At 41.4% G+C, this 19,727-nt stretch overlaps 1 protein-coding gene across 6 annotated transcripts in view; it reads left to right on the top strand.

The window, feature by feature from the left end:
* Positions 1-10,290, top strand: part of SEPSECS (Sep (O-phosphoserine) tRNA:Sec (selenocysteine) tRNA synthase) — a 43,678-nt gene extending 33,388 nt beyond the window's left edge. The window contains exons 11-13 of one of the 6 annotated variants that reach the window (XM_073805126.1): positions 1,377-3,729; positions 4,823-7,591; positions 9,979-10,290. In XM_073805126.1, the coding sequence (XP_073661227.1) occupies positions 1,377-1,680 (304 nt within the window). In that variant the 3' untranslated portion in view covers positions 1,681-3,729; positions 4,823-7,591; positions 9,979-10,290. Of the gene's footprint in view, positions 1-1,376; positions 7,592-9,978 lie in introns of all 6 variants that reach the window. The other 5 variants (XM_073805128.1, XM_073805127.1, XM_073805125.1 and 2 more) reach the window with 5 other exon arrangements.
* The last annotated feature ends 9,437 nt before the right edge of the window (positions 10,291-19,727 follow it).

Here is a 19,727-nt window from a genome sequence, read left to right as displayed (position 1 = left end):
GGATTAGATTTATTTCACTTTTTAAAATGAACTCTAATAAAGCACCTTTCTTTAACAATAAGTCCCCCAAGTATGTGCTGAACTGCACCTGAGAATTCATCGTGGAGGAAAAGAATGATGAGGTAGAGAATCTACAAGGCTGTCACATAGTCAGTCACCTGTGGAACGTGAAATAGTCACAGGAAAGATATGAATCTTCTTTGCTTTAATAGACATATAAAAACAAAGTTCATTACCCTTCTGTACAAATTTTTGTCTTTATTTTCCTTTGTTAGATTATCTTCAGTGGTGTCACATTATGGTGTTAGAAATAAGTTGTCTTCATTACTAAGTTTAAGTGAAAATGTTTTTAAGGAAAAGTCCATTTCCCAAACTGAAAACGCTATGCAATTCTTGTCTAAGTACTGCCTTTGAAAAATCTACTTTTTGCTTTTATATGTACATAGCTTAAGATGAATTTCATTTTTCATTTTATGTTTGATGAGGTCAGAGAAAAATGACTTGAAAAGTACCTTGCTCTAAGTACTCTTCTTTACGTGCTCCTGCTAAAGAATTTCTCTCTGACTACCAGAGGTTAGAGATTTCACATCAAAGAACAACTTTTTAAAAGGAAAAACATCTTAGATTAATTCACCTTTTACCTTGATGAGCTATATCTATATGCAGCATAGTTTTGACACTTCTAAAATGGTTTTCTTGGCCTTGCTTTTTAGTGTTGCCACTATTTGTCTTTATGTTTAGGTTGATCTTAATTGAGTTCTTAAAAAAAAAAAAGAGTACTGTTAGAAATCTGCTTATATCAAGTATGACAGTGAAATCAAGCTTTAAAAATACATGTACCATTGCTGAATTTAATGATTGCTGACCATCAACCCACTGTAAGCAGTTATGTAATTTCTGCTGGATCCTGGCTTTAAAACCCTCCATTGCATAATGTGATCAGATAGATGTAATTCTAGTCTATTGATTACTTGAGGCGATACACGGCAGTTAATCAAAGTGGTTTGATTTACAAACTTAAATATTCCATTAAAGTGTGTATATGTGAAATCAGATTCTGGTATTTGATACAAAAACAGAAATAACTTTCTTTTTACCTTTTTGAAGATGTAAAGGTGTTTTTGATTCCTAGAGCTTGTAGCTCTTTAATAGAAGATAAGTAAATGATAAGCATCAGGTAGTACTTCCTATGTGAAGTGCACTGTATAATTTTATTTTAAGGCTGCAGTCTGTTTTCATAGGCTACGATTTATGGCTGTTATTAAACTTCTTACTAAGTAGGTGTAAGGCTTAGTAACACAGCTTTCTTTTGTTTATGGGTGATACTCTGTTAACATCACCAGACATACTAAATTGGTAAATCTTTTCCCTTTCAGGGTTGTGCCTCTTGGGTCTGTGCAGACTGTGAGTGGCTACACTTTCAGAGGCTTTATGTCACATACAAATAATTACCCTTGTGCTTACCTCAATGCCGCATCAGCCATTGGTATGAAGACACAGGATGTGGACTTGTTCATAAATAGACTTGACAAGTGTTTAAAGACAATAAGAAAAGAACAAAGTAAAGAGAGTGATGTATCTGGAGTTGACAATTATGATAAAACTGAAGATGTGGTTATAGAAGAAATGGCTTTAAAACCAGATAATGTACTTCTTGGCACATGCCAGGATTCTTCCTGATGACATGTGAAGGGTTTCTTTGTGATAATTTTAAAAAAGTGATGAGGCTACCGTATAAGCTAGCAGTTTAAAGACAAGACTTGAGATTTTTGAATTGAGAATTTCATGGAGAATATTTGGTCAAGGAATAGAACATGGTCTGAGCTAGCCATTGACGATTGTTACATTTGTTGTTCTTAGACTGCCTCAATCATTATCCTTAACAGGTTATAATGTACAATTAGCGTTTTTCTAATTGTTAAATATTTGCCAAATAAACATTATGATTCAGATAATTCTTACTAATATAATGATAGTAAAATTACACATTACTCTAATTCTCTTTGAAATGTGTAGACTGCTTTCTTTCTGACCATTCTCTATCATTCACAAATTACTTATGTTTCTGACCACACAGAATTTAGAAAGATCGCTAATGCTACTAATTAGTAGATGTTTGTTGATGTGTGTAAGTCACAGAATGCCTGGAAAATGGACATTTCCCAGGAAAGCAGAGTCAAGGTCAAGGTGTAAGCTTTAATTTTTGCTCAACAGAAATGGATCTCAACTGGGGATGATTGGCTTCTTATATCTAAGTAACAGCTGGAGATATTTTTGGGGTTTTTTTGTTTGGTTTTTTTTTTCGGCCATGCCACATGGCTTGTGGGATCTTAGTTCCTCGACCAGGGACGGAACCTTTGCCCTCAGCAGTGAAAGCGTGGAGTCCTAACCATTGGACCACCAGGGAATTCTCTGGGGATCTTTTTTTTTTTTTTTTGCAGTACACGGGCCTCTCACTGTTGTGGCCTCTCCCGTTGTGGAGCACAGGCTCCGGACGCGCAGGCTCAGCGGCCATGGCTCACGGGCCCAGCCGCTCCGTGGCATGTGGGATCCTCCCGGACCGGGGCACGAACCCGTGTCCCCCGCATCGGCAGGTGGACTCTCAACCACTGCGCCACCAGGGAAGCCCCTGGGGATCTTTTTTGATTGTGAAACCTAGTAGGATGCTATTGACATCTAGTGAGGGGAGGCCAGGGGTGCTGTTCAATGTCCTACGATGGACAAGACAACTTCTCAAAACAAAGATTTATCCAGCCCAAAATGTCAGTAGTGCTGAGGTTGTTAAAACTTCTCTAAAGTAAAAGAACTCCTCAGTAAAGAGAAGTTTTCCATAGCAACTTGAATTATTCAGTAGTACTTCAAAGAAGGTAGCTCTATAAATGTTACCAACTAAACAGCATATAGATTTTTTTTTGTTAACATCTTTATTGGAGTATAATTGCTTTACAGTGTTGTGTTAGTTTCTGCTGTATCACAAAGTGAATCAGCTGTACATATACATATACCCCCATATCCCCTCCCTCTTGTGTCTCCCTCCTACCCTCCCTACCCCACCCCTCTAGGTGGTCACAAAGCACCGAGCTGATCTCCCTGTGCTATGTGGCTGCTTCCCACTAGCTATCTATTTTACATTTGGTAGTATATATATGTCAGTGCTACTCTCTCACTTCGTCCCAGCTTACCCTTCCCCCTTCCCATGTCCTCAAGTCCATTCTCTACATCTGCATCTTTATTCCTATCCTGACCCTAGATTCTTCAGAACCATTTTTTTTTTTAGATTCCGTATATATGTGTTAGCATACAGTATTTGTTTTTCTCTTTCGGACTTACTTCACTCTGTATGACAGACTCTAGGTCCATCCACCTCACTACAGATAGTTCAATTTCGTTTCTTTTTATGGTTGAGTAATATTCCATTGTATATATGTGCCACATCTTTATCCATTCATCTGTCAGTGGACACTTAGGTTGCTTCCACAGCATATAGATTCTTAAGTGAAAACCGAGGTTACCATTTCTAAATATGTAATTACAAATTGTTAATATGGCATGTGTGCATTTTTCCATTTGGGAAAGTGAAAACTTTATTCCATTGTTTTGCTTCAAGGAGTCTGTATATTTGGTTGGTTTGTTCAGGTGTTTTGCACAGCTGTCATTAAGAGTGGTTAACATGGGGATTCTGAACATATTTTTGCTGGAGAGGTGAAAATGATGGAGTATGAAGAACAGGTGTATTCCCTTTTCATTGCCCATATGCTTACTTTCTGAGTCTGAAATTCCAGATGTACTGGCTATAACTATTACATTTGTTTTTAATTTTAAGAAATAGACTGATGTCTCATAGCCTAAGGAGTTAGTGAAGCCTCTGAATGCACCAAAATGTCAAAGCTGTATTTCTCAAGACTTGCTCTGTGGAGCATTTATTCCTAAGAGATGCTCATGGGTATAAAAGGTTCCACGGACAAATAAGTTGGGGACTTTGCAAACCTGCCTATTGGCATATTAAAGTTTCTAAGAATTCCTTCTATTCCAGTTTGAATGTATCCTTATCTAAAGATGGAACCCTTTTTTTAATTAAATACTTACTGACATCCCATTGAACGAACTTTTGAAAACACTGCAGTAGAGAATGCCACGTAGCTTTCTGGATGGTGTTTTTCTCTATTGTTTTGGCATTGTAAACTATGTTAAATGTGAGCTCAGACAGCTGCCACTCCCACGGGTAAGTTAGAATATTTTGGACACTGGCTTGACAACCTTGGAAGTCAACTGTGTTGAGATAAAGTACTTAATTACAAATATTGTAAAGATTACTTTAAAATTATTGTATCTTTGGGGTTCAGATATTTGAAGTGTCTGGGTTCTTTAAATAGCTATAATAACTTCTTTCAAAGGGGTAAATCCTGGATTAAAAAATTGTATACTTTTTTAATGTGAATTTGAGACTGAATTGTAGAACTAATAAGCTGAAGAGTTACTATAGACCCTCTGGAATCTGTGAAAAGGAATGAAGTGATGTTGCAGATGTAGATGCTGGCAGTGCAGCATACCGTCCACGTAAGCCAAGATTGTTTTCTAGAACGAGTGATCTATATTGTGGGATCATCATTTAGTTTAAAAAAGGCCAGAGCCGAGAGACCAGCAAATGTTTTCTCATCTGCAGTGTATCAGCAGTTCTTGGGCTTCAGCTGCTGAATAGATAATAATTCTAATTGAAGATAAATTACATGAACCCACATGTGAGTGATAGATATGTTATAACATTTCATTCCTGGTGCATAAAAATCAGCTGCAGTTTTTATTATTAGTCCTTTCTTTTCAGAGGTTTTGGAATTCCAGCTCTATTCCTGCTGGTTTCAATTTGACCTTGAGGTCGGAGAAGTCACAAGAATTTTTGAAGGGATGTTGTAGGTTCTGCATATTGAGGCTTTCCTTTGCCACCACCCCAGTGTCCTTTGACTTGCTGTCTCTCATCTCCACATGTAAGTATAAAAAAGCATACAGTTATTTATTTTAGCCTGCTAGTAATGATTGGTAATCCTCATAATTGGCCTCAGTTATTCTCGTACTGGGGCAGAGGGGCAACGGATGATATCTTTTCCAGTCAGTGACTAAGATGTCCTTTTCTGTCTTTATGATCCGACTGCCCTTACTAAGACTATCAGGTAGAATTTTGGAGTTTGGTTTTTAAAGTCATTGGGCTGTGGTAGTCTGCCCCGAAAAGAAAGTTGAATAACATGAAATATTCTTTAGGTCACCGAACGTATTACTAATTATACACACAGCAGGGAAAGGTATTTTAAATCCAATTCTCAATTTGGCTCCTAAGTTCTCTGCTGACAAATTCTCCCTCTGTGTGATACTAGCCTTAGGAACTCTGTGTTCAACTATAAATCTTTTTATTTAGCTTTTTGCATTAGTTGACAAGGTGTCCGAATATGAACTGTTGAATACAGTTATGTTCAGCCAATAGGCACTTGATATGCAGAATGATAACTTTTAAGTTTTTTCTAATATTTTGCCATAGCACATACCTCTATTGTGGTTCTGTTTCTCTAACCACTATAATAAGAACTGTAATTGAGGTCTGAGCTATGGGATGTGCTTTTATTTTTAGACTATATGGCTATGATAACGTTTTAGGAAAATTAAAACAAAGATAATTTTTTTAACCAGCAATGTTACTTTAATATTGAATTAGTAGCTCATCATGAGTTAAATTCTTGTGTTCTTTCATAGAGGAAAATAGCCAACAATTGACGACAATGACACACCCTGATGAGTCTCATTGATAATACACTCAGAGAAATTTTTTTGAATACATCCACATTTGGTGCATATGGAAGTTGGGTTTTCTTTCCCACTGTCTAAGATGGACTAATTTCTGCCAAGCCCTTAAATGGTTTTGTTATGTTTTGCATTCAGGAGGCTGACCTCATTTTGTAACTGAATTTGTGTACACAGAAGTTTGATCATTTCAGAAGTTTGATACCTTCTGAATAATCTGATAAAAACAATTGAATATGCTGTTAACGTATAACATCAAGAAATCCAGTGAACAGTTTTTTTCCTTGTCTGTCAAATTGTGTTGATTATTTGTCTCTTGTGGCTACTCAGTGTACAGGTCTAAGACTTACCCACTGCTTCCTTTTGTGCCTTCCTTTTTACTTGCATGCTCTTTGTTGGCCATTATGGTAACATACACATGGAAGATGATGAGTTCAAGGCTAATGAATATATCGTTATAATTTTCGACCTAATGTTCTACAGTTCAATCTAAGACCTTAAGCAAAATCTGGAAATGTTTATATGGTCTTGTTTTTATCAAGTGGTATCAACTTTAACTTTTAGAGAAATGTGAGGAAAGGCTATGTTCTTCATATTTATACATATAAATGTTTAATTGTGGGGGATTTTAGCTGTTAGAATTGAAGCTGGTGTCAGCCTGCTAACCTGTATGTTACACTGAAAGAAAAAGATGTTTCCAAAAATACTTTTGGTGTAGACTATGTATAAATAAAACTAAATTGTATAATTTATTACATGAAATAAATTTTTAATAGATCATTGATAGTGCATTATATTATTTTACCTAATCACTGCTCCAGATACAATTTGAAAGTACAGATAACTAACATTAAATTACTTGCCCATTTTTTGATTCAGTCAACAGTATCGACTTGCCCAGAAATCAGCAAGAAAAGGCATACTTTATAATGAGAATCGTGAGTCACGGGGGTGGAGGCTAGATTATTTAAAAAAGAAAAAAAAACAGCAACCATTTCCCAAAGGATCTATTGACTATAGAAAGTTGGAGGCTTAGAAGTATTGAATCTTTTCTAAAGGCAACACCTTAATTAAAAATAAAATAGTGTCACTTCCTTCTTCAGCAAATTTCATTTTTAAATTGTACTATCTGAATTTTACATGTAGTTCTCATTTGATTTGGAATTAGATCTCTGCACTGGTACTTACTGACCATGTGAGTTCACATATTTAACCTCTCTGAACCTCAGTCTCATCATATGTGAAATGGGTACAATCCTATAGGATTGAGAGTTAAATGAGATAACAAGTAAAGTGATTAACTCAGTGCCTAAAACATAGCACTTGCCATTAATAACTGCTATGGTGGTCTGCATAAAGCTATAATGTACCAATTTGTACTAGATTTAAATTAAATTTCAAAAATTAAAATTTCTTCATTAGTTTATTAGTAGAATGTTTTTTGAGAGGGAGTCATCAATGAATTTTGCTCATCTCCAGTGGAAATTAAAAAGTATGTACTTGATTTTAGATGACGATCTTTTTTTTCTTTTTCCAGAATTTTTCTACTTTCATTTTTATGAGTTTCTTTTTGTTTTGTGTTTACACCTGAGTTGTTTTTTTGTTTGTTTGTTTGTTTTTGCGGTACGCAGGCCTCTCACTGTTGTGGCCTCTCCCGTTGCGGAGCACAGGCTCCGGACGCACAGGCTCAGCGGCCATGGCTCACGGTTCCAGCCGCTCCACGGCATGTGGGATCTTCCCGGACCGGGGCACGGACCCATATCCCCTGCATCGGCAGGCGGACTCTCAACCACTGCACCACCAGGTAAGCCCCTTGAGTATTCTTTTTAAGAAACATATTTAAAGTGCATTATCTATTTTATGTACTTGAAATTTCAGATCACAACCCAGCAAAAATGTACAGAGAAAGTTCATTCATTGTGACTTCCACATCAATTGTATTATCTGACCAAAGTTTTTGGTATAGTCAGCAGACCTGCAAGCATAGCAGTTTATTATATTTAGCCCTATTCTTAAATGACTTTATAGTAGAATGACCGATCGTGGCTCCCAAGTTTACATCTTTGTAAACTGAAGAAGAATCTGAAAAAGAATATATTATATAAAACTGAATCACTTTGTTGTATACCTGAAAGTAACACAACATTGTAAATCAACTATACTTCAATTTAAAAAACTGTAGCTGTGTTTATTGGCCTGATCTTGATTAAATCCTGTTAGGTCAGATGGAAAAAAAGAAAATTGAGACTGGAACTGTATTCAGAGTTCTTGGTTCGAGCGGCTGTTTTCCTTGTGGCCCCTTCCCTCCCTTCTCTCCCCTTTGCTCCCGTCTTATTTGCCACTGTTGGATTCATTTCTTTGTCTTAAGTCTTTCTTTCTCCTGTTAAAGTGTAGATACATCAGGAAATAGATAACTGCTATTTATCCTTATCAGTTAGTGACATCTTAGTTTGTATGAGTTTATCAGATGTTTCCCTAAGAGTGGGTTATTAAAGAAAACTTATTATAGAAAATTTCAAACATATACAAAAGTAGAGCAAACCATATAATGAGGCCCAGTATTCATCACTCATCTTTGGCACTTGTCAAGTCCAATTTCGTGTCCCCTCTACCACCCTCTTACTTGAAAGCAAATCTCAGGCATTTCAAGGTGTAGCTCACATTTCAACATGGATCTCCTAAGTAAAGGACTCATTTTTTAAAAAGTCATAATACTATTATCACCCCCCCAAATTAACATAATATCTTGATATCATCAAATATGCTATCATTGTTCATTTCTCTAATTACCGTTTTTTGTTTTTTTTTTTACATTTGAGTCATGATCCAAATAAGATCCCCTAAGGGTAGATTTTAGTGGAAAAGGGAGAAGAGGTGAGAAACAGATGGCTTGAGGAACCAGAGAAAATTAGACAAGTGCAGAGAGAAGAAGGCTTGAGATGGTGTTTTTCTAACGACTTTCCCATGGATTAATAATACTGGATTTATGAAGGATGTACTCCAAATGGGCTCCTAAAGATCTTCCAGGATGCTGGAGAAATTCCCATTTGACCTGCTCCAGGTTTCACTGGTTATCATAAGAAATGGACTTCAGTCCATAGTCGTGTATAACAATTCAATTTCAATGCTAACTTCCTTTACATAAGGCTGCGAGTTAGAACCCCAAATTAGATTAAGCCTATAAGGCAGTGGGGGTAATCATTCTAGATATATAGAGGGAACCCTTATTCTAAATAAATGTGTAGAAGGCTAGTTGAGTCATTGTGTTGGGCTCCAGCCAGCCAGGTTTAATGAGCAGTGGAAGGTTGAGTGCCATCTCAAAACCAGTTTTCAGAGGAGAAGGGAGGCAGACAGGGCCCCCCTCTGGGATGGATCAGAGGAGCTGAGTGTGACGCTCAATGAGAAGAATGTCTGATGTATCTCATGGACCACTTTAGAGAGACAGGAACTTTTAAGAAGTACTTGGGGCTTTTGACCAGATAAAAAGCTGAGAGAGTGTTCCCCCCTCCAAAAAATGTGTTCATAGGCAGTAAATTGGTCCTTTACACCATAAAGGCAGAAAGTACTTTTAGCTAGAAAGCTGTCCAAAAACAAAAACAAAAAGAGAACAGAACAAAAAACAAAAGCAAAACCTCTCCTTGAAGAAGTTAACCTGGAAATGAAATTCCCCCTTTTAAGCTTTCCCCAGTAAGAACACAGTTCTGAGAATGGCTGACTACCCAAAGTCACACAGCTAATTAAGGTCAGAACTGAGGCAGGAGCCACCTACTGGCCTATGACAGGGCAGGGGCAGGTCTGAAGGAGGTGAAGAAACCCTTTGCAAGATAAAAAGTTGATCTAGTAAACATTGTCACAGCTTTTGGGTAAACTTTCTTTTTTTTCCCTTGTGAAATGCATCAGTTTCTCTTTGTGCCTTCCATTTCCCATGCCTGCTCTCACCATGTTCAATTTATGCCCTATTTGTCATCACCTGGTGACTCAAACCTTCTGGGGTGGAGGTGGTGGCAGGTGGGAGATAGGAGCCTTTTGCACAGTGACCCCTGCTAAGTTTTCTTGAAAGCCAGTAAAAATACTCATTAGTTTTAATCTACTAATTATAAGCAAATGGACATTTTAACCTTAGGAAATTCAGCATTTTTGTTTGCATTTATGATCATTGTCTATTTTCCATTTATTCCCATCTATTTGCAGCAAGTGCATTTTGCGGCCAACTTGGTTTATGCTGTTCCCCAGGAAACAAAAAGAAAATCCACAACCAACCAAACTGCTTGTATAGCCATTCCCATGGAGCCCAGTGCTTCCTAGGCATGAAATTGACTGACACACAAAGGCAGCAGGTGCGGGGCCACATGCCACTTGCCGCTTTTTTTTTTAGTGTATGTTTATAATCAGTAAATGGCTGTGGATGTTTAAATGGTTCCCTAATACGATGGAGAGCGGATGCCATTATTACTTGAACTTGTATTGCCACGCAGATGGTGGAAATAAACATCCAATTCTGCACACAGTTTTGTTTGCCTCTTACTTTGAAAAGATCGGCTGAGCATCAGGCATCCTCGGTGCCAGCAGGGACTCTTGGGCGGGTCGGGGTGTAGGCGAGCAGGGCTGCCGTCGGGTTCCAGATTGGCTTTTGTGTTGAGAGCCCCGAGGACAGCAGGTTTCCTGTAGGTGGCTGAGGGGGTTCATTGCAGCAGTGGACCCCACCCCTGAACTACCAGGCGGCAGCTCCAAATATCCCTTCCTACTCGAGACGTGCCTCACACCTTTAATCTTCTCTATTAGACAGAACTGTTCTCTACCTCAGGAACTCTCGCTGTACCTTCCTCTCCACCTTTCACTTGCTTAGACACTTCGGAAAATGGAGTTGGTTCAGTACTGTGGTGATGGTACCAGCTTTAATTTCACCCTCCTAGCTTCCCCTGCTGGTCCCTCAAATTGCCTCCTTCCTGGGGGTCATCGATCTACGTACTATATTTTCCTCCCTCGGCACGTTGGAGGACCTTAGTAAATATCTGTTGGTCCAGTGATCAACTGACTTGTTCACACTACAGAAAAAAACAGTAGGGTTTAACGGCAGCCTATTCCAGAAATATTTAAACAAGTGTTTTAAAGAGTTCGGAATAAAGATAGAAATGAATCTCTGTGATCTTTTGCAAATCAGTGAACAGAAAGAACAGGGAGGATGTGGGGATAGGGAAGTCTTCCTAGCACCTTGAGATTCCCCGGGGAGGAAGCCCACTCCTTGGGAAGTGGGTCAAACTTGGGAAGGCCAGGTAAGCCACTTCTCTGGGGCAGAGACACTGGCCAAATAGGAATACGGATGCTTGAGGGATGATTCCTCTCTGCAGGGCCAAAGAAACTGCTAGATGAGCGAGGGGCACAGGGTTTACGCCAAAGGCCATTTCTAGCAGGTTTGCTCTGTTTTATTAACGAATCATGCAAAAGCGAAGCAGAACTCCCCTCCCCCAAACTGGCTTATTTTCCTCATGCCAACCTCCTTTCTTCCCATCAAATAATTTAGTAATCCTGCCCATTTCTATAGAGTGCTTTCCGGATTACAAAATGCTTGCACGTACACTATTTTGTTTTCATCTGCTGTCAGTCTCTGGAGCTGGGCAGGGCGTAATGATGATGTGTATTTTTGCATTTAAGCCCCAGAGAGGTTTGGTGATTTAGATAGCTTGTCTGGCCTCATTCCAAGGGGTAGGAGGGTCTAGAAACCCTGGCACTCAGGGCTCTGATGCTGGCCTTGGAGCTTTCTTGGAAACTTTGGAACAAGGATTAAGATCCTGTGCTTTGGAAGAGGGATAGGCAAACTTGTCCTGTAAAGAGCCAGGTAGTAAATATTTTAGGCTTCGTGAGCCACACGGCCTCTGTTGCAACTACTCAAAATCTGCGGCAGACAATATGTAAATGAATGGGCATGGCTGTGTTCCATTAACACTTTATTTATGGACACTGAAATTTGAATTTCATATAATTTTAAGAGTTGTGAAATATTCGCCTTTTGATTTTTTTTTCAATCATTAAAAGTGTGAAAACTATTCTTAGCTCATGGGCCACACAAAAATAGGAGGCTGGTTCGGTTTTGCTCATGGGCCACGGTGGGCTGACCCTCTTTTAGAGCTGGTTCTGCCATTTATTAAGCATGTAATTTCGGGCGGATTACCTAGGTAAGCCTCAGAGCTGTCAATGACAAGATTGGAAAAGTCATAATGATTTCCACCTGCAGGGACTAGAGGATGAAATGCAATAATTGTAAAGTGTTTAGCAAATCACTTATACAATTAGCCCTCAGTGGATGGGAGGTGTCATAATTTGATGATGCTACATTCTAGGGAACCATTTGTCCTCCCAAAATATACTGATAGGGGATTCTACTCTCTCTCAAACAACCTCAGCCTTTTCCACACCTGGTCCTAATGAAAATTTGTGTATTAAAGGGAAATCCAGATATGTCCACAGGACAGAAATACTTTTTTTTTTTAAGCCAAAGATAAACCTTTAAAAAATAATAACTCGTGGTGACAAGAAAGACCCAAACGAAATGAAAACAGGCTGCATGTTTGGCCTGCTGACAAAATCAGGATAAGGAGCTTCTGCTTTCCGGCCTTAGTTTCTTCATCTGTAAAATAGGGATAATAACCATGGTCTCTACCTCATAGGATGGAGGAGGAGATGAAACAGGATAATAGGTGTCAAGGGCATAGCGCGGTGCTTAGCCCGGGGTCAGCACTCCTCCAGGGCAGGTGGACTTCATGTTCTGTGTCTCACTGGCGCTCCCCTCCAAGCTCAAGTTCTGAAGAGACCGATGTTGATGCTGATGGTGGTGGTGAGGTGGGGAGGGAATTGCCTATTAGCTGAATATGCACCTTTTATTCCTGAGCATTAAAGAAACTGAGATCTTTGGCAACCCTTTGCTCCAGGCACCTAGAGGATTCAGCCCCAGGACTGGGGTCATGGTTCTGCGGGGCCCCGGCATCACCACGGGAGGCTGGGAGGGCAGCAGGAAGAAGACGCCTGTGAGCACAGAAAGCAGCTGAGGAGCTGAATCCAGGAAAAAATGCCGAGTCTGTCCGCTCAGCATGTGCCAACCTGGCCTAGATTTGCCCAGATCTGGCTCTCTGCTCTCCCTCTTCAGAAGCAGAAGCTTGTGACTTGGCACCTGCTTCTGGAAGCCTCCATAGACAGACCTTCTCAGATGATGCTACACCCTTGAGGTAGGAAGGATAGGTCGAGGCGAGAGCAGGGCTCTCGAGACCCAAGAGGCCGAGTAGGGTGTCTGTCCTCTTGGGCCTGAGGTTCCCTGCTCGTCAGTGGGAATCTCGGCCCGCACCCAGAGGACTCCTGACATTTGCACTGACCATGCTGCAAGGTGACCTTCTGCATCCTGCAGTGGTGGATGGTGAGGACCATTGGTAACCAAGCAGATGAAGTCCTGGGAGGTACAAATGAGGAAGGTCAGCCCTGTCCTTGGCTGTCCCTTCAGACAGCTTCATTGCCGGCCAGTCATGCCTTCTAGCCCAGGGGCTGCACTGGCAGTGATTTGGGGCCTGCATAGGGGAAGGCGGGTGGTGCTGCAGACTGAAGAGGAGCTGCTTTTGCCTGGCCCATCCATCTCTCCAGAGCCAGCCTCCCACCTTCCCACTCCCACTCAGTCAGTCTTATATAGGCAGCGCTGGCAAAAATTACAGGTCAACTGGCGTTTCAGTTCAGTGGGACTCCCCATGGCACAGTCAGAAAGGGCAGAGGCCCTTTCTGGACCGTTTATCTGTCTGAGATTTACTGAGCTAGTTTCTTCTCAGTATTCCCACCTCTCCTCTAGAACCCTGACTTTAACTGGGAATAACGGCACCTTTCCAATGGATTAAATTTCCCAGCTTGCCTTGGAGTTCAGTGTAGCCACCTAGTAAGGTCAGGCCAATGAAATGTAAGCTGAGTTATTGTGTGGGACTGCTGGAAAGTTTCCTTAAGGAAGAAGTAGTACACATGTCTGTGCTTTCTTGTTCTGAATGCAGAATTCAGACGTGATAGCTGGAGCTCAAGCAACCGTCTTTGACCATGAAGTAGACACACCAAGCCTAGTGGAGTAGCTAAGTAGAAGGAGTTTGAGCCTCTGATGATGACAGTGCCATGAAACTTTCCCTACGTTGCACACCTGCAGACATTTTTCGTGAGAGGTAGATAAACTTCTACCTTTTAAAACTCTTATTATCATGAGTTCCTTTGTTACATGCAGCTAAACTGATACAAGACCCTGCTGTGTGCCAGATACTCTTTCAGGTGATGGTGACACAGCAGTGAGGATGGTACATGTGGTAACCTGCCCTGTATACTCCCGTTCTAGTGGAGAGAGAACCACAAATGATGAAACACAATAATTCCAGGAAATAATCAGTGCTATGAAGTACAGAAAACAAGGTAATATTGAGTGAAACATGATTCTAAGCCTGTCACATGTATTAGCCAAATTAATTTTCATGCCAATTCTGTGAGGTAGGGGCTGTTAATATTCCCATTGTACAGTGGCCTGTGTAAGGACACACAGCCGGTGAGTGGACGAAGCAGCATGTGAATCCCAGCACTTAGCCTCCAGAGCCGACACCATTTAACAGTGGGCCCTGCTGCCTGCTGAGAGGCTAAAGAGAGAAAGCCACTCAGCTGGCATTGGGCCCTCTTATTCCCGTCCAATGGTCTTCATATCAATACTGTTTTCAGCATGGTGGTCCTGGGGTGTGAGACTTCTTAAGAACCAGCATCCTTAGAGTACCATCTGGAAGCTGCACGACCTTTCTGACCTGAGTCACGCTGTCTCTCTTCCATTGCATATTATTGGTTACAGGTGAGTCACAAATACTGGCCCAAATTTAGACCTCTACCTTTCTATATAGGAGTGTCATAGAATCTGTGGACATATTTAAAATCACCACACATATCAGTAAGGCATGCACTCAGTAATGGCCACTCTGGTTGGGGAAGCACCTGGGAAGAAAGGAGAGCACAGATGTGATGACTGGAACTCAAGCAGCCATCTTGGGCCATGAAGACTCCACAGAGAGACACCAGGAGCCAAGAGCACAGCACAGACAATTGGGACTGTGTGCAGTCAGTCTTTCCAGACCTAACCTAACATGGCTAGGTTCTGGAATCTGGGATGCTGAGGAGGCCTCTGTGCTGCCCCAGGCATCAATTCCAGTGATCAGTGCTGGCTGAATTCCCCTCGTTCTCCTGAGGGCCCTGTGAACTGCCAACCATTGCACCACCTGACTTGGAAATAACAGGGGCTGTGTCCAATTTAGATGTGCCCAGGCGCAGGGGAGTGTCTGTACCAGGGCAGGGCCAGATAAGCAAGACCATTTATAGATGAGCTGGTGGGAGCATCAATGGACTGTTTTGAATCATTGACATCTTGGAAGTGGTGGTTTTGAAATCAAACTGTCTTTGCAGGAATCAGCCTCAAATCCAGGACAACCTTCCAAGATAAGTCCCTGGAGAGTCCCCAAAGCTGTGGAATTGCCTGAGGTTTGGGGAATATGGACCAGGGCAGGAAAAGCTTGAGATCCTGCTCCAAAACTCTTCCAAGTCCTCCCACCCCATCACCTCCACCCCCTCATATCACCTCGGAGACAGTGAGCCACTTGCCCCAAGAAGTGTTACTAGATGGTTCACGGAATAGCAAACATAGGAATGACTATATATTATCATATATTATATCATATATTACACATTATATATGTATTATATATATTATCATATATTATAAAAATATATTATCATATGTTATCTGGCTTAATCTTCACTGCAACCCTGCAAGAGACCATCATTTTCCCCCTTCTACAGAGGGGGTTACTGATATTCAGAAAGAAGTAAGTCACATGCCTAAGGTCACAAAGCAAGCAGCAAGGACAGGACGGAAAGTCAAACCTGCCCGGTTTTGAGTCTTATTTTTCTTCCTCTGCCTTATTCTAACCCTCACACGTTGATGAGACAGAGGGAAAATCAGGCTTGGACGAGCTTGAGATCCTTAAGTGACAGTGGATATAGCTCTGCAGCTGCCTTGAGTTATTCAAGAGTAAGCTTGGCCTGGTCAAGGACACGTCCTACAGGAGGGGAGAACTCTCCTTGCTCAGCAGGTCCCAGGTGTTGCCCTGGAGGCCCCACGGATCTGGTTCCACCCAGACACTGCCCAGACCATCTGCAGCTTGGGACAGCAGGGCTCTGGGCAGCTGGGGAGATGCCTGTAGAACTATTCCCAGAAAAGGAGAACAAAGGAAAATGTGGCTTATTAGTGGGGAAAAGGTGGAAAGGAGTCTGGAACTAAAGGAAGGATTTAAGTTTCAACGAGAAGACTTCTCTCCCTGCCTCTCATTCTCCAACTGGCTTTGACTGAGAACAAAGCAACATCTTTTCATATGTTGAACAAATGGTTTGTCCCCAACAGTTCTTGGGAACCCGCACCCCAAACTCACCCTGGCTGTGACCTTAGAACACAACGGCTGGGGAAAGGCTCTCTGTCTGAATACTTCCCTTCCTAGAAATGAGACTGGTGAGCAGAGATTTGCGTCTCAGCTTGGCTTTGCTCCGTCACAGAGCCACACTCCGTTAACATTACCCTCAACCCCAAACCTTGGAAAACCTAAAGCTGAAAAAAATCTGACTTGAACTATGTGGGGCTCTTCTCAATCTTCCTTTATCCCACTTTGTGTGACTAGTCATCTATTTTTGCTGCAGAAATGTCAGTGTGTTTTTGTACAGGATGCTGCCCCAATACGACTATGCCCCATCGTACCTTTCTTAAGACCCCCCAGAATCCCAAATATGGGATTGGGATTGGTTGCAGGAGTTTCAGGTAAGAAACTGTGGAGCCGCCTGAGAAAAATGAGAACACCCTTCTCATCCTTCTCTCCTATCTCTGTCCTCCTCCCTCCTCTCTCCCCACTTAAAAAAATCCTGCTTTTAAGGGTACTCTGTTTCTTCTTTTCCTTGCCTTCCTTCTTCTTCTTAGCTGTTTGGCTCTCTGTGCACACAGGTGCCCATCCATCCACCTGACAGAAATGCATTGTGGGCCAAGCCCGCAGTTGATGGTACAGATACAATGGTACAGATACCACATGGGCGGGGTCCTGCTTCAGTCCGGAAGTGAGGACAGGGGAAGGATAAGGAACAACTCACCCGGACTGGGGTGGGGGCAGGATGGAGCCTGGTAAACCACTTTATTCCCTCCCAGCTTCACAATCCTTCCACCCAAAAGCACCACAAGGAAAGGTACTTATAGCACAATAGTCTCTCAACCCCATCCCCTGGCCATCCTCTCTTCTGTAGACCACCGTCAGGGGGTCCGTGAAGGCTTCTTGAGAGAGGGACACCTAAGTGGGGAGTCGGAGACTTTCATTAGCTGGGATGGCCACGTTTCCTCTCTATTATTTGATATCCAGTGTATTCACTGCCTAGGGCTACTGTAACAAAGTACCACACACTGGGTGGCTTAAACAACAGAAATTTATTGTCTTGCAATTCTGGAAGCTGGAAGTCCCAGATCAAAGTGTCAGCTGGGTTGGTTCCTTCTGAGGGCTTTGAGGAAGACTGTTCCATGCCCCTCCTCCAGCCTCGGGTGGTCTGCTGGCAGCGTTTTGCATCCCTTGGCTTCTGTCGCATCACCCCGATCGCTGCATTCATCATCATGCCTCCTTACAGCATTCTTCCTGTGTGTCTGTGTCCAAATTGTCTCTTCGTATAAGCACGCCAGTCACAATCTATTAGGACCCACACTACTCCAGTGTGACTTCATCTTAACTAGTTACATCTGAGATGACCCTGTTTCCAGATAAAGTCACATTCTGAGATACTGGAGGTTAGGACTTCAACATATGAACTGATACAATTCAACCCATAACACCAAGTCTTTCCTTGTGGATGACGCTTCCAGGGAAGAGATTTCCGTCTCTACCATCGTCTTAGTCTGGGCTTATGACTCCTGAAAAGACTGATGGGGAATGAATCAGGAGGCAGGAAAGGAGCCTGACTGGCTTTCCTGGTGAAGGATGGAGAAGGGCAGCAGCCTTGTTTGTGATGAGCTGAGATGGGCAAAGCAGGGCTGGGGCTTTGGCCAGGAGGACCTCAAAAGAGGCAGGGAAACTAGGGGGCTGGTGGGAGGAAGGCTAAGTTTCCATAAAGTCAGGACCAAACAGTGGTGCTAGAGTGACCTAAATGGGCTTTAAAAACAACTACTCATCTGATGCAAAAAATATTAATAGAAAACTGAAAATAATCTCCCATATTCCATAATGTTACAAAGGGTCTTTAAAGTTAAGTTCAGAAAAAGTGACAAAGAATGGACAGATCAGTGTAGCACTGTGGTTCAGGACATGGGTTTGAATGCCAGCTCTGCCACTTAGCTGTGTGACCTTGGAGAAATTACTCACCCTTTCTGGGCTTCTGTTTTCTCATCCGCACAAGGTGGTTAATAGCTACTTCATTGAGTTGTTCCAAGAATCACTGTGAGTCTGTGAGTAAAGCCCTTGGAACAATGTTGAACACACAGTATGTTCTTCAGTAAATGTAGCTGTTATTATATAGAATGTTAGTATATGTGGGAGCCCTGAACAGACCGTGACCACACTTAGTTTACTTCTAGCTTCTTCGGAAAGGCTCACCTTTAAACAACTGTTCAGGAAAGGAGTGAAAGGATCCTTACAAGCAGGAGGACAGAGAGAGTATATTGAGCTACTTTAAATTAGTGCCATTCCCAAGGCTCAATTAAATTGCACCCCATGACACTAAACAACTTGCTGACATGGCCATAAAACTGATAGGGGAGAGAGTCAGGGATGAGGAGAGTTTTTCTAGTTCTTTTTTAAGGAAAAAAGGGTGAATTGTAGCAACTCCAGACTAGTGTGACAACCATCACTTATAAAATTATTAGTTTGAGCATGCTTATAGAAGAAAAGAGTGATCACTGAGTACTATTATGGGTTCCCTATGCTAAACCACTTCAAATCTTTTAAGGATGGATTAATATGGATTTGGGAAATGCTAAATCCCTGGTGGACCTTGATCTTGTGCAATATTTATCAAAGGCATCCATGATAGCTTTTTGGACAAGAAGGTGAAATGTGTTCTGGCTATATAGCCCAAACAGGTTGATTCATCTTTGGTTAAAGCCAAATAATGCTGATTAATAACCAGTTTGAGAGGAAAGTCTTAAAAGCTGAGTCCTGGGCCCAAACATCCTTCTGTTGTCTTTTAGAAATAGATACCATTCTCCCCAGCACTATTCCTATTATTCTGATTTTTTCCCTCTGAATATAGTTTTAAGGTTTTTTGTTTGTTTGAGAAGCACATTATGAGACTAACAACAAACTTGGGATCGTTTTGTATTTGCATTTTTTTCTTAAATTCTACCCCCATAATGAAATGTTTCATCCAGATTCAAAAGTTCGATAATCATTTCATGTAATACCAAAGTCCCTGCAGTGTCTTGCTGTTGAAGAAGGAATGAATCTAGTTGGTCAGTTAGCATTCTTTTCTGCTTTTGTTCCTTCAAAATAATTTTTTTTTTTTTGCTTAATACCAACTATGTGCTAGGCACTGTGCTAGAAATGAGAGAATCACAGGATCATAAAATCAGAAGGAAACTGGAGATTTTTTAGAGCAAGTGCAAAAGGCATTTTCCTCATAATATAGGAGTTGCAGAAGCATTTTAATGCAAGCCCGTGCTATACAGCCATCCTCAAAAGGTTTGCAAGCTTCCTTACCCTTTGTGCTGGGGTTTTACTTTTGAAATAAAAGCTGATCTCATGGGAGAGGCCATAAAGGCAAAATTGCAGTCCAGGCATCTTTTTTTAATTTTTTTTTAAAGCAAGAAGAATGTTCAGAAAGGAAGTCCTAAATGATTACATTTGGCCAACCCTGGAAAAGAAGCAAACAAGCCCCTACCTCCC

This window comes from Tursiops truncatus, chromosome 5, assembly GCF_011762595.2.
Source record: "Tursiops truncatus isolate mTurTru1 chromosome 5, mTurTru1.mat.Y, whole genome shotgun sequence".
NCBI classification, from domain to species: domain Eukaryota; kingdom Metazoa; phylum Chordata; class Mammalia; order Artiodactyla; family Delphinidae; genus Tursiops; species Tursiops truncatus.
The sequence above is the reverse complement of the archived record's forward strand: the minus strand, read 5'-3'. Positions and strand labels throughout refer to the sequence as shown.